Genomic DNA, 12,224 nt, shown 5'->3' on the forward strand with positions numbered 1-12,224 from the left:
TATTGACACAAGTTAGTATTTCAATAAACTGAGCTGATTTTACTGGATTTAACCATGTTTACAATTTATTAACCCTCACAAGTACATTACTTATGTATACTATTTAAAATTGGAACAAGTATAATTAGCACTGAAAAAAACCTCTCAGTGACACATGGGTTGTAAGTGTCTACAGCTTGACAAGAGATAGAGGGCCTGGCAAACAAGAATTAAACTGAAAAATGGTATGACTCATAACATTTGTGAGAAACAGAATATAGTTGAATCAGTCTTCTACTTGTGTCACTTAGGGAACAGGATTGTATTACCTTTGAGGATTTTTTTGTAGTAGGACCATACCACACTTAATGGCCTAAAAGAAACATGATCTGATTTGTAGAGGTGCTGAGCACCTGCAGTTCCCACTGATTTCAATATCTCTGAAATCAGATCAATAAGATGTTTCTACAAATGACATGTTTACTGAAAATATAGCTGTTTCTATGCTTGCTTCTCAAAATGCTCACTTGAGAGGTTTAAATTTCTTCTATCACACTAGTATGAAGCGGCTCAGATCATGAAGGATCAGAATCTTGTTGCTTTTATTATACATTGCACCTTTAGGATTCTTTTCCTATCACCTATATGAGACAGATATTATAATGGCACTGCCAGTATTTTCCTATTTGTATGCAGTTAATCAATTACTCTGGAAAGGACTTCTGGATTAACCATGCCCATCAAGAACCAGAAAGGCAGCTCCAGTAGTGAAGGTTTTTGGCACATAAAAACCGCTCCCACTGTATATTTCTCTTTAGCAGTGTCATCAATGCTTGTAATTATAATTACAAATTTTGCCCTATTTGGAGTTTTTCGTAAAGCCCCAGTTCCCAGAGTCTTGAGAATCTCAGCTTTAATTATTTTAAATTAAATTTCAAGACCTTATGGTTGTGGAGAAAAGCTTGAAAACATGACCAACATACATCCCAAATGCTCAAACACCAAGAGGCAAATAAAGCCTCCCAAATTTATTTATTTTTAATCTCATAGAGCCTGCCTCATAATTTTGAATGCTTGGGGCTTGTTAATACCATTACTACTGCAACACAGACATTTCACAACAGTATCAGTTTTACAGAACAGCTTTTCCATAAAATGAGACTCAATTATTTAGAAATCCAAACATTTGAAGATTTCACACTATCACCACTTTTTTTCTTTTTTCCATTGAAGAAAGATTAAGTATCTTGCAAGTTTAAACATCTCTCCCATACATTCCTGTGTGCTTGTCTTGATCTGCATATAGTTCAGCTGCCACTAAGTGACAGTAACTTGGCAGTTCAAGGCTGTTAGTTTAATCAGTGGTAGGAATATCTTCTCTTCCATTGAAGACTGATTTTTGCAAGACATCTAAGTCTGATGTGAAATAAATGGTTCTCTCATCTCCAGTTCACATCAGGTTTACTCACTGATCAGGTTTAATTTGTGTGTTATAGTAAAATTTGAGAGTGTATTTTTATTTCTGGTTGACTATACATTATCTGTTTATTCATCACAATATATTATACACAGTCAGAAACACAAATCAAGATCACTAAAGCCAGCTTTAAACTTTGTTTTAAATAGTTGAATCAAATATTGAAAGTTGCCTTAATCTTCTTAAAAACACAGTTGAATATATATATATATTCTTTCCTGAAATGAGACTGTAGTCATTCACCATATTTTTTCACTTGACACTATACACGGTGAAAAGTGTGTGTAGTGGCTTTAAAATTTAATATTTAATTCAGCCAATAAAAATTGTATCCCTTAATTTACAAGCTACAACTTAATGAGAATATTCATAGCTGTTCTTCATTGACCATGTCCAACTTTTACTCATGTGGCAACAGTAATTTTTAAATAAGTATAATTTTCTTTCAGTTGTTTTTGCAAGTGGAGACTAACTTATAAATCATGAAGAGAGTATGCATGGTTTGTGTGTAGGACCAGTGCCCTCAATTACTGAATGATCTAACAACCCTTCTTAAGGGAATCTGCTGCATTCTCCTCCCTTTTCTGCCTCTCTACTATAATGACATAGGTGCACTTTCAGTACATCCATCGTTTGCTGTCTGCTGTTTTGTACCTTTTGGATGATATTAACTTTTTAAAGTCTGTTTCAGTGCATGACATCTTCTAACAAAATACAACTCCATGCATAATGGGTGAAATTCACTCTAAAGCAGTGAGCCTGCAAAAGACCTTATCACTTAGGCCCTTCACAGCACTAGGGTGAATTTCACCCTTTTATGACTATGTTAATGTTTAGTCTTGTCCATTAAATTTCTGTTCATTCGAGAAACATACAATTCACCAACTTTTACCAAAACAAAGTAGAAACAGGATATAGAATAAAGTCACCATAGGTGAGTCAGATAATTAAATTACATAGCACACATCTCATTTTGCAGGATCACAAATCATATTATGGACACTTGAGGGGAGAGTAAGATCATTTTGTCAGATTTTGAAGCAATACACTCATGAACAGAAAAACCCAACCCTCCAAAAAGGCCACCCTAGAGGATATTTCTTTCTCTTTGAGTATCTGTTTTTAATTTCTGATTAAGTTTCAGTATTGGTATGGCCCAGATCAAGCCCTTTCCTACTTACTCCCATCATCATGGCAGCTACAGAAGATCAGCATTAATAACCCCATGGGATTACTCCAGATTGTATGCTCAGATAAATAACTTCAATGTATGGGACTAAACACACTTCTCCCTTCATCCTGATTTGAGCCCGTAAATTTCATTGCTTTTTGAGGAGTCAAAGCAGTCTCTTTTCATATTTCAAATAAAAATTATTAGTGTTCTGCATTTCTTAGGCTTCGCCAGTTTTTTATCTGATAAAATAGATATGGTTTGTTTAACAATCTTAGAGAACACAAAAATCTCACTTTACCTTCCAAAAAATACCTCAGCTTTCTGCTACCAGAGCTTTCTGATGTCTCTCTGTATATGGGGCCCAATAGTATCGGTGAACTATAAAACCTTGAAGTGGTCTTGCCAGATAAATAACTCTGTGAGATCAACAGAGCTCAATGACCAGAAAAATGACAAAAAAACCCAATCTTGTTAAGACTAGTACTAATCTTAATTCACTATGAAGTGTTAAAGGTCACAAAAGTGGAGGCCTGTTATGTTCAACAGTTGGGCAACCGAAGATGGTATGTTCAAGATGCCATTGACCGACAGAATTGTGGGAGTTAGGGAATGTAGTTATTGAGTTGGAATCAATCCTTGTCAGGTTTTTTTTTTAAATTGTGTTAGTCTTGCCTTGGTTGGAAGCCCCCCAGCTTATTTCAATATTGGAAAGGTCTTTTGTTCATTGCAATGTTATGTACACAAAAAATGAGTACTCCAAATATCTCTTGAAAAAATGGATCAAAAAGTAAACACATCATAGGAAAACTTTTCCCATATACCCGGCATAAGATGGCTCTACATTTAAACAATATAGTTTTGTAGAAAGAAAAGTGCTTTCATCATCAAGATTAAATTCAAAGCCTTTATTAAACGTGCCATCTTCAAACAATCTGCATTTAATCCCCCTTTTGCATTTGAAATTTCTAAGGCTATTTTAAATAGTAGTTTTACAGGGATTTTCAGTCTTCAGAACCATCACAAGCCGCAAGTTAGTACACAAAAACATTAAGTTTTAACTCTCACAGATTTCTATTTCCTCTGCACAAGATCTGTGGAAAAGACCAGCGTTAGCTCCTTTCCTAGAGCTTTTACACATTTCTGAGAAGGAAACGGGTTTCACGCACAGGCTTGATGCTCAAGACACACCTCACAATCAGCTACAATTAACTGATACTGATTGGTCTCTTGCACATTCGGTTTCAAAAAGGGGACCAAATTTTCAATTTTTAGTGAATGTAGGTCTAATTAAGGCTACTCTGGTATATTTTTGTTATTAAAATACTCTTTGGGAGCCTTTTCATAAGCCCCCATCAGAATTAATATATTTTCAAAAATGAAAACATTTAACATTGGTTTTTGAGTTGAAATGCTGATGCAGCCGTTGGTTCAGTGTTTTCTTTTCTTCGGGATCTTAAATATCACGTCAATATAGTGTCATCAATCTGTTCAACAGAATCAGCCTGGCTGGCCAGCTTCTTCAGAGATCTCCTGCAGCTCTCATTCAGCAGTTCCAGACTGGCAGTATCTAGGATCTTGGAGACAGACTGTGGAAAGAGGAAGAAGATAATACCAATAAAAGCATTCACTCCTAATGCTAAATTATCCCTTATCTATTTTATTCTATGCCAAAAAAAAGCATTAAAAAAATTCAGTATCTTACAGGGTATGTGTCAGAACATAAAGAGAAACACTGGCTAAATTTATACCCAGATTTACAGCTGTATTGAAGAAAACTCTTGTAATTCTTCTCCCAAACAGATCTAATGAATAAAATTCAGTTATGAGTCAAACATAAAAATCTTGCTTTTCATATATAACTGATCTGTCTAGCTTCTTGCATTCAAGGTTCTACCTCTTTATAATTAAACAGGGTGTGCATTTTTAATTTTTTTACCTTTAGGATTAGAGTTCAGAGTTTAACGATATCCTTGGTATGGAGAGCAAGATTCAGGGTTACAGACTAAATAAAACCTGTTTTGGAAATACTCAACATTGCCACAAATTCTTTTGGTTAAGTTTAATATGAACAGATGAGAATACCACTGGACACAAAGTCCTTTGCAATTGAATATTGTATAATTTAAGAAAGAACAAAAAAGTGCTCTAGGAAACTACAGGCCCATTAATTTGACTTCAATTGTATGCAAGTTCTTAGAACAAATTTTGAAAGAGAAATTAGTTAAGGACTAGGGTGACCAGATAGCAAGTGTGAAAAATCAGGACGGGTGAGGGGGGTAATAGGAGCCTATATAAGAAAAAGCCCCAAATATCAGGACTGTCCCTATAAAATCGGGACATCTGGTCACCCTATTAAGGACATACAGGTAAATGGAAATTGGGATAAAATACAACATGGTTTTACAAAAGGTAGATTGTGCCAGACTACCCTGATCTCTTTCTTTGATAAGATAACCATTTTTCTAGACAAAGGAAATACAGATCTAATCTATCTGGATTTCAGTAAGGCATTTGATACAGTTCCACATGAGAAATTATTAGTTAAATTGGAGAAGATGGAGATTAAAAAAGAATTAAAAGATAGGTAAGGAACTGGTTAAAGAGAAGACTACAGGGGGTCATGCTGAAAGGTGAATTGTCAGACTGGAGGGAGGTTACTAGTGGAGATTCTCAGGGACCAGTCTTGGGACCAATCTTATTTCACATTTTCATTAATGACCTTGGCACAAAAAGTGGGAGTGTACTAATAAATTTGCGGATGACAAAAAGTTGGGATGTATTGTCAATACAGAGGACGCCTGGAATATTATATAAGAAGATTTGGATGACTTTGAAAACTGGAGTAATAGAAATGGGATTAAATTTAATAGTGCAAAGTCATGCATTTAGGGGCCAACAACAAGAATTTTTGCTATAAACTGGGGATGCATTGGAAGTGACAGAGGAGGAGGAAGACCTGGGTGTATTGGTTGATCAAAGGATGACTATGTGCTGCCAATGTGATGCAGCCGTGAAAAAGGCCAATGCAGTCCTAGGATGCATCAGATGTATTTCCAGGAAGTATCATTGGACAAGGGTACTGGTGAGACCTCATCTGGAATACTATGTGCAATTCTGGTCTCCCATGTTTAAGAAAGATGAATTCAAACTGGAACAGGTGTAGAGAAGGGCTACTAGTATGATCAGAGGAAAGGAGAACCTAGCTAACAAGAGGAGACTTAAGGAGTTGGGCTTGTTTAGCTTAACCAAAGGAAGGCTGAGGGGAGGCTCTCTATATCTACAGCAGAGGCATAAACACCAGGGAGGTAGAGGAGTTATTTAAGTTAGGTGCCAATGTTGATGCAAGAACAAATGGATATAAACTGGCTACCAACAATTTAGGCTAGAAATCAGACCAAGTTTCTAACCATCAGAGGAGTGAAGTTTTGGAACAGCCTTCCAAGGCAAGAAGAGGGGACAAAAAAAAAAACCTAATTGGTTTCAAGACTGAGCTTGATAAGTTTATGGAGGGGATGGTATGATGAAACTGCCTACAATGGTACATGGTCCATCTGTGACTGCTAGTAGCAAATATCCTCAATTGCCAGAGATGGGACACTAGATGGGGAGGGCTCTGAGTTACTACAGAGAATTCTTTCCCCAGGGGCTAGCTGGTGGGTCTCACCCACGTGCTCTGATCATCATATTTGGGGATAGGAAGGAATTTTCTCCCAGGTCATACTGGCAGAGACTCTAGGTGTTTTTCGCCTTCCTCTGCAGCATCGGACACAGGTCACTGGCTGGTTTGAATTAGAGTAAATGGTGGAGCGGAGGAATGTCCAGGGGGGCCTGAGCCAGCCCCCATGGGGGGCAGGGAGGGAGCACCACCCAGCCGCTCCCCACCCTCAGCTCTGCTCTGGTCCCACCCCCAGCCTTGGCCACGGCTCCGCTCCGGCCCCAGCCTCAGTCCCCTTACCCATCTGCATCCCTCCAACCCTCCCCCCCCCAGCCACGGTCCAGCTCCCAGCCCCGACGAGGTGTGTGTGTGTGGGGGGGTGACCCTCAAAAGTTTGGGGACCACTGGACTAAATTATTATGATGATCTCTTCTGGCCTTAAAGTCTATGAATTTCAAACAAGAGAAAACACAAAAGAAAATTCTTACACTCTTACAAGCACATCAAAGCATTTCAGCTGGTTCCACAAATTCAGACATAAGCACTAAATAAAAATAGCTTAGAGCTGGAAAAGAATTCTGGACATTGACATGCAAAGGAGTATTTCATCCACCCTACAACAGCCCATAGTGCAACTACTACAGAAATATGTTCATATACCGAGGACCCTTATTATAATCAACAGCATGGCAAAGGCTCATAGCATTCTGAAGATATGGCTATTAATTGTTGGCTACAGAGGGGGAGTTAGCTTGATGCATTTTAGTAATACATATTACCGCATTGTAACCATGTATACCCAAGATAGCCAAGTGGAGAAATATGGAAGTTTGCATGAGAATATTGATCTAGGATGAAGAATTAGATGCTAACCCACAAAACAGTCCCCATTCCGCCCCCCCCCACCCATCATTTGTAATATTTTATACTGCAAGATACTCATTTATATATTCAAAGATAAAAGGCTCCACCCACAACAATATTTAAGGTTACTCGTATGCAAGACAGCACGATGATATGGCCTTCCACTAGGTAGCAAAGTGTTTCTTGTTTATACCTGAAGCACTTCTTCGCCCTCTCTCATCTTCAGGAGGTTAACTATGGCTTGGTCACTGTAGGCCCTCACACTGGTGTTTTTGTCTTTTGTATTGTCCAGAAGTGCTTTGAGAATTGGTTTAATTGTCTGCGGATCCATAGATGGGAGGTGATTTTTATTCGCCCACCAGATCATCTTTTCTGCAATTAACTTGATGTCACTGGATGGATTCTGGAGACACTGAATGAGACACAAAGACGTCCTTAATTTCAGATACAGCACAGGCAAATTTTCAGAGTGCCAATTTACCTTTTTGATAGGGAAACTAAACTAACGAATACAAGCACTGATAGAACTGCAGATGCTCCTCATTCTCACCACATACATTTCTGTTTTTCATTATCTATCAACAAGTTTACGCAAACTGTTAAATGAGAATAAGTCAGGATTGTAACTTGACAACAATACACCTTTTTAAAAGAAAAGTTTTGCAGCTTGCGGTTGTCTGCAGGTCACGTGGTTTCCCTGCAGCTATTTCAGGAAACAACAATGACCACTAGCACAGCAACCGTGGAGAGTTTTAGTGTTTCCATTAAATGTCCTCTTTTTGGTCGTTTTCATTTTCCAATAAAAGCCTGGGAGAGGCTGAAACCTGACATGTCAGAGCAGTGGCTATGGGACACCTTTGCCTTTTTTAAATGAGTTTTACAACCTCTAATTTTTAATATGAACTTGGCCCTTCTGTTCTTTTTAACCTTAACCAATTTATGATTTACTGTGCACCACACTGCTTTTAATCACAATATTCATGTGTATTAACAGCACATTTATACCACAGTACTCGGTAATATGTCATATAAATTAAATGTAAGGGCTACAAATGTTGGATGTCTAGTACTTTCTGATATGCTTTCACATAACAGGAGCTGCTTTGAAGCCACTGTGCTCTGTATCATGTGTAGGGTCCTACCAAATTCACAGCCATGAAAAACTGGACCGTGAAATCTGGTCTTCCCCTGTGAAATCTGGTCTTTTGTGTGCATTTACCGGATACTATACAGATTTCACAGAAGAGACCAGCATTTCTCAAATTGGGGGTCCTGACCCAAAAGAGAGTTGCAGGGGGGTCACAAGGTTATTTTAGGCGGGTTGTGGTATTGCCACTTACTTCTGCGCTGCCGTCAGAGCTGGGTGGCCGGAGAGCGGCGGCTGTTGGCCAGGCGTCCAGCTCTGAAGGCGGCGCCCCGCCAGCAGCAGCGCAGAAGTAAGGGTAGCAGTACCGCGACCCTACTACAATAACCTTGTGACCCCCTGACAAGTCTTTCTTGGATCAGGACCCCTACAATTACAACATCATGAAATTTCAGATTTAAATAGCTGAAATCATGAAACTTATGATTTTTAAAATCCTATGACCATGAAATTGACCAAAATAGACCGGGAATTTGGTAGAGCCCTAATCATGTGCTTCAGTGTTTTTAAATTAAAAGAAAAAAATAAACACTGAAAACAAAAATAAATGCTTTTATTGCCAATTAAAGGTGACTGGCAAAGAAAACAATTGGTCTTGTGTCTTTTTTTCATTTTTTGCTTCTTTATGTTGTATAAAGAAGTCCTGAGAGGGTTTTTTTCCAATGAAAAAGGGACAAGAGGGCTTCTACTTGGTTTTCACATTAGAAAGTCAGCTCCTGTCTATCCTGGTAAAAAGGTGACACGTTAAGAAACTGAAACCAGAGTAACAGAGTGAAAGGGATTTTTAGACTTTTTAAAACTCTGGTTTGCTTGAGTTTTTTTTGTTAGTATTTATTTAATTTCAGTGACTAACATTGTGGAGAAAATACATCTTTGTTAGCATCCCAGCCTCTCTAATAAGAATGAGGCGAAAGCTGCAAAACATGGGAAGTGCTGCAGCAAAACCAGGGAAGGAGAGAATTGACATTCTGGATATTTTCAAGGTAAAAAGGCAGAAATATTTAAAGGGGGTGGGGGAAGCACTTTCAAGTCTTCCTCATACAGCAAGCAGCAGCAAAAAATTACAAAAGCTCAATTTTTCTTTTACTTATTCCTTTATAAGTCACCATTATTGCAACATGTATATTATGTACCTGCTATCTATCTGCACTAGTAAAAGCATAACCAGGTAGGCTAAGGTTTGAATGTAAAGCCGCTTTCTTTTTTGTGGTGTTAACTGTATCTGAACATTCAAAGGCTTCTAAAAATATCAAAAAACATTTTGTTTGTACTTTGTTGCAGACAAATCTAGATCCTCAAGCACCCCAGGGTTCATAGATTCAAAATACAAGATGTCCAAGTTTACTGCTTTCACTTTCTGTTACAACTAGTACTGAGATTTTATTGACCAAGCCATCAACTGGCCAATGACCCTCTGCAGCTGACCCAAATACAGGCCACATTCCATTGGTTAAGGTCATTGTAGAATAGTTCAGTTAGCACAAAACTTAAATGAGACATTCCTAGGCTCACCTTAATAAAGAGGTTGGCGAGTTTGGGAGGCAGATTTCCTCCTTCTGTTTCTATGTGGTATTTCATAAGAAAGCCCATTCCTCTGATACCACTAGCTGCAATGGGGATCTGCAGCACAAAGAGAACCAGGGCACTTTCGTTATTATTATAATTATTACAGTAGTGTGTAGAGGCCTCAGTGTGCTAGGTACTGTACACGCACAGAGTAAGAGAGAGTCCCTGCCTTGACGAGCTTACAATCTAACAGACAAGACAGATAAATGAAAGGAGGGGAAACAGAGGCACAGATAGGTCAAATGACTTGCCCAAGATCCCACAAATCAGTAGAAAAGCAGAGAATAGAAACCATATATCCGGAGTCCCATCGCTAAGGATTACACTGCCTCTCAAAGCTAAATATGCACAACTATTACTTTATCTTTCCTGAGTATTCATTAGCCACACCATGATGGTCAGCCTACATACAGACCTTCTTCATAATAAGAAAGAGCCCCTCATTCCCTAGTAACGCTAGCCCTAAGTTGAGCACTTATCATAGGAGAATCAGACAGTTGTGTGTTCATGCTGAAAACTGCTTCAGCAATGTAAACAACTTTCACTCCAGTACGTTGGGAGGAAAGAGGAATGAGCTTGTATTTGAAGTGCTTTCCAAACATGCTCTGGGTTCAGCACATAAACGAACTGCAGTAGTGTGAAATCGGGAACACTTTCAACAACTTACACACACACACACACACACACACACACACACACACACCAACCACTTCCAGGGACAGTGGAAATCAGATGAGAATCAGAATAATCTCCGAGCTCAAGTGCAGAACTGTCTCTCTGTTCATGGTACATTCTTCAGAGTGTGCTTGAGGGTTGTCCCAGTTTTACCGGGTAGCACTGAGAGGCTGCAAAGCTTTAAACTGTTTACAGTGCAACAGACAGAGCTCTTGGGAAATGCTCTGGATGGCCTCCAGATAGTGCTTACCCTGTCTGCTGTGGCGTTGCTCAGGATCCTCTCCTGAACGCTGTTACAGTATTTGGGGGCACATAGTCTGCTGGGAGCTACCTTGATAGCCACAGACAGTGCAAGGCTCTGTCCATGCCTCACCATCCAATCAATCCCAGAGACATCCGCTGCAAGAGGGAGAGAGCAATATTGAGCCTTGCTACCGAGTATACCTGATATAAATGAGTTTTGTCAGGCTGACGTTCATCTCTGTTTTCATAAAAATAAACAAACACTTCAATAATACGTTGCTCAGAGAGCTCTATGCAAAACATTAACATTAAACCCAACACCTCTATCATGTGAGACCCATTCTGCAGCTATGGAAACTGGAACAAATAAGTGACTTATTTTAAGGCTATAAAATGAGTTTGTGGCATAGCTGGGATTAAATTTAGCAATTCCTGGTTCCCAGCCCCATGCTCATCCCATTGCCTCTGATGATCTCAATCAGGTATTATTTTCTGACGTAACAATTTAAAAATGTGAAGGATCTTGTCATCACTAGTGAAGCTACGTCTCTTCAATGAAATAAACACATTTGCCGGAATTCATAGATTCATAGCAACCAATCACTAGATTCCCATTTTAACTCCACAGAGTGGAATGCTATAGTAATGCCCCCAAACCACTAACCGTTCCTGGAGAATTAACATTTTTGCCAGAAAGCAGGACAACGGAGTTAATTCGCCAAGAGCAGTTCGAAGTCTTAGGGCATTAGAAGTCCATGATCTTTCAATGTTACAGCCAAACGACACAAAAAATGGCAGCGGTTTCAAAACTTTCTATAAAAACGTATTTTTACAGTACACGGGTTTCTAACCTTTTTGGTCTGCTGTATCAGTCTGTTACACTAAGACCTCAGCTGTATCTGTTAGTGCCTATAGCTTCTCCATTCAACTCTGCATGTTCTACGTATCCCCAATTCGACTCTGCATGCCCTCTGGGTAATGGAGCATTGGCTGCCTCAATTACAGGAGTAATCCAAGGCTCCACTGCGGATGAGAGTACACACTAATGAATGGGAGACTAGCAGAGGAATGTGCAATAGAGGCCCAACATTAAGAATCTAGAACACAAGTCAGGAAAGCCTCTGGGACCAGTGGCTGAAAGTGCTATTCTATAGAACTCAGGGTCTGCTCCACAGTTTAAGATTTCATAATTAATAAAACACCCTATTTATTTCAGAACACATTTATAACTATCTGCTAGACATACCCAGTAAGTGTTGCTGCAGAACAGTGCTGAGCTCCTCTTCTGACAGAAATGCACACAGCTCTGCTAGACAGCCAGCTGACGCCATGCGGGTAGCATCCTAAAAAGGAAAGGGGGGGAGAAAGGCAAAGATTAGAAGAGTTTGATACACAGAGACAATTTCCATTGAGAAGGCCAAGTGACAAAAGAAGCTCTGAAACAAAA

The 12,224-nt window shown here is 39.1% G+C and overlaps 1 protein-coding gene across 1 annotated transcript in view; it reads right to left on the bottom strand.

The window, feature by feature from the left end:
* Window positions 1–3,535: 3,535 nt before the first annotated feature.
* The window catches only part of GCN1 (GCN1 activator of EIF2AK4), a 59,669-nt gene continuing 50,980 nt past the window's right edge, over window positions 3,536–12,224 (bottom strand). The window contains exons 54-58 of the mRNA XM_065417624.1: window positions 12,024–12,120; window positions 10,785–10,933; window positions 9,806–9,913; window positions 7,343–7,561; window positions 3,536–4,216 (exon numbers count right to left, since the gene is read on the bottom strand). Of these exons, the coding sequence (XP_065273696.1) occupies window positions 4,091–4,216; window positions 7,343–7,561; window positions 9,806–9,913; window positions 10,785–10,933; window positions 12,024–12,120 (699 nt within the window). The 3' untranslated portion in view covers window positions 3,536–4,090. The remainder of the gene's footprint in view (window positions 4,217–7,342; window positions 7,562–9,805; window positions 9,914–10,784; window positions 10,934–12,023; window positions 12,121–12,224) is intronic.

The sequence above is a fragment of the Emys orbicularis genome, chromosome 16, assembly GCF_028017835.1.
Source record: "Emys orbicularis isolate rEmyOrb1 chromosome 16, rEmyOrb1.hap1, whole genome shotgun sequence".
NCBI classification, from domain to species: Eukaryota; Metazoa; Chordata; order Testudines; family Emydidae; genus Emys; species Emys orbicularis.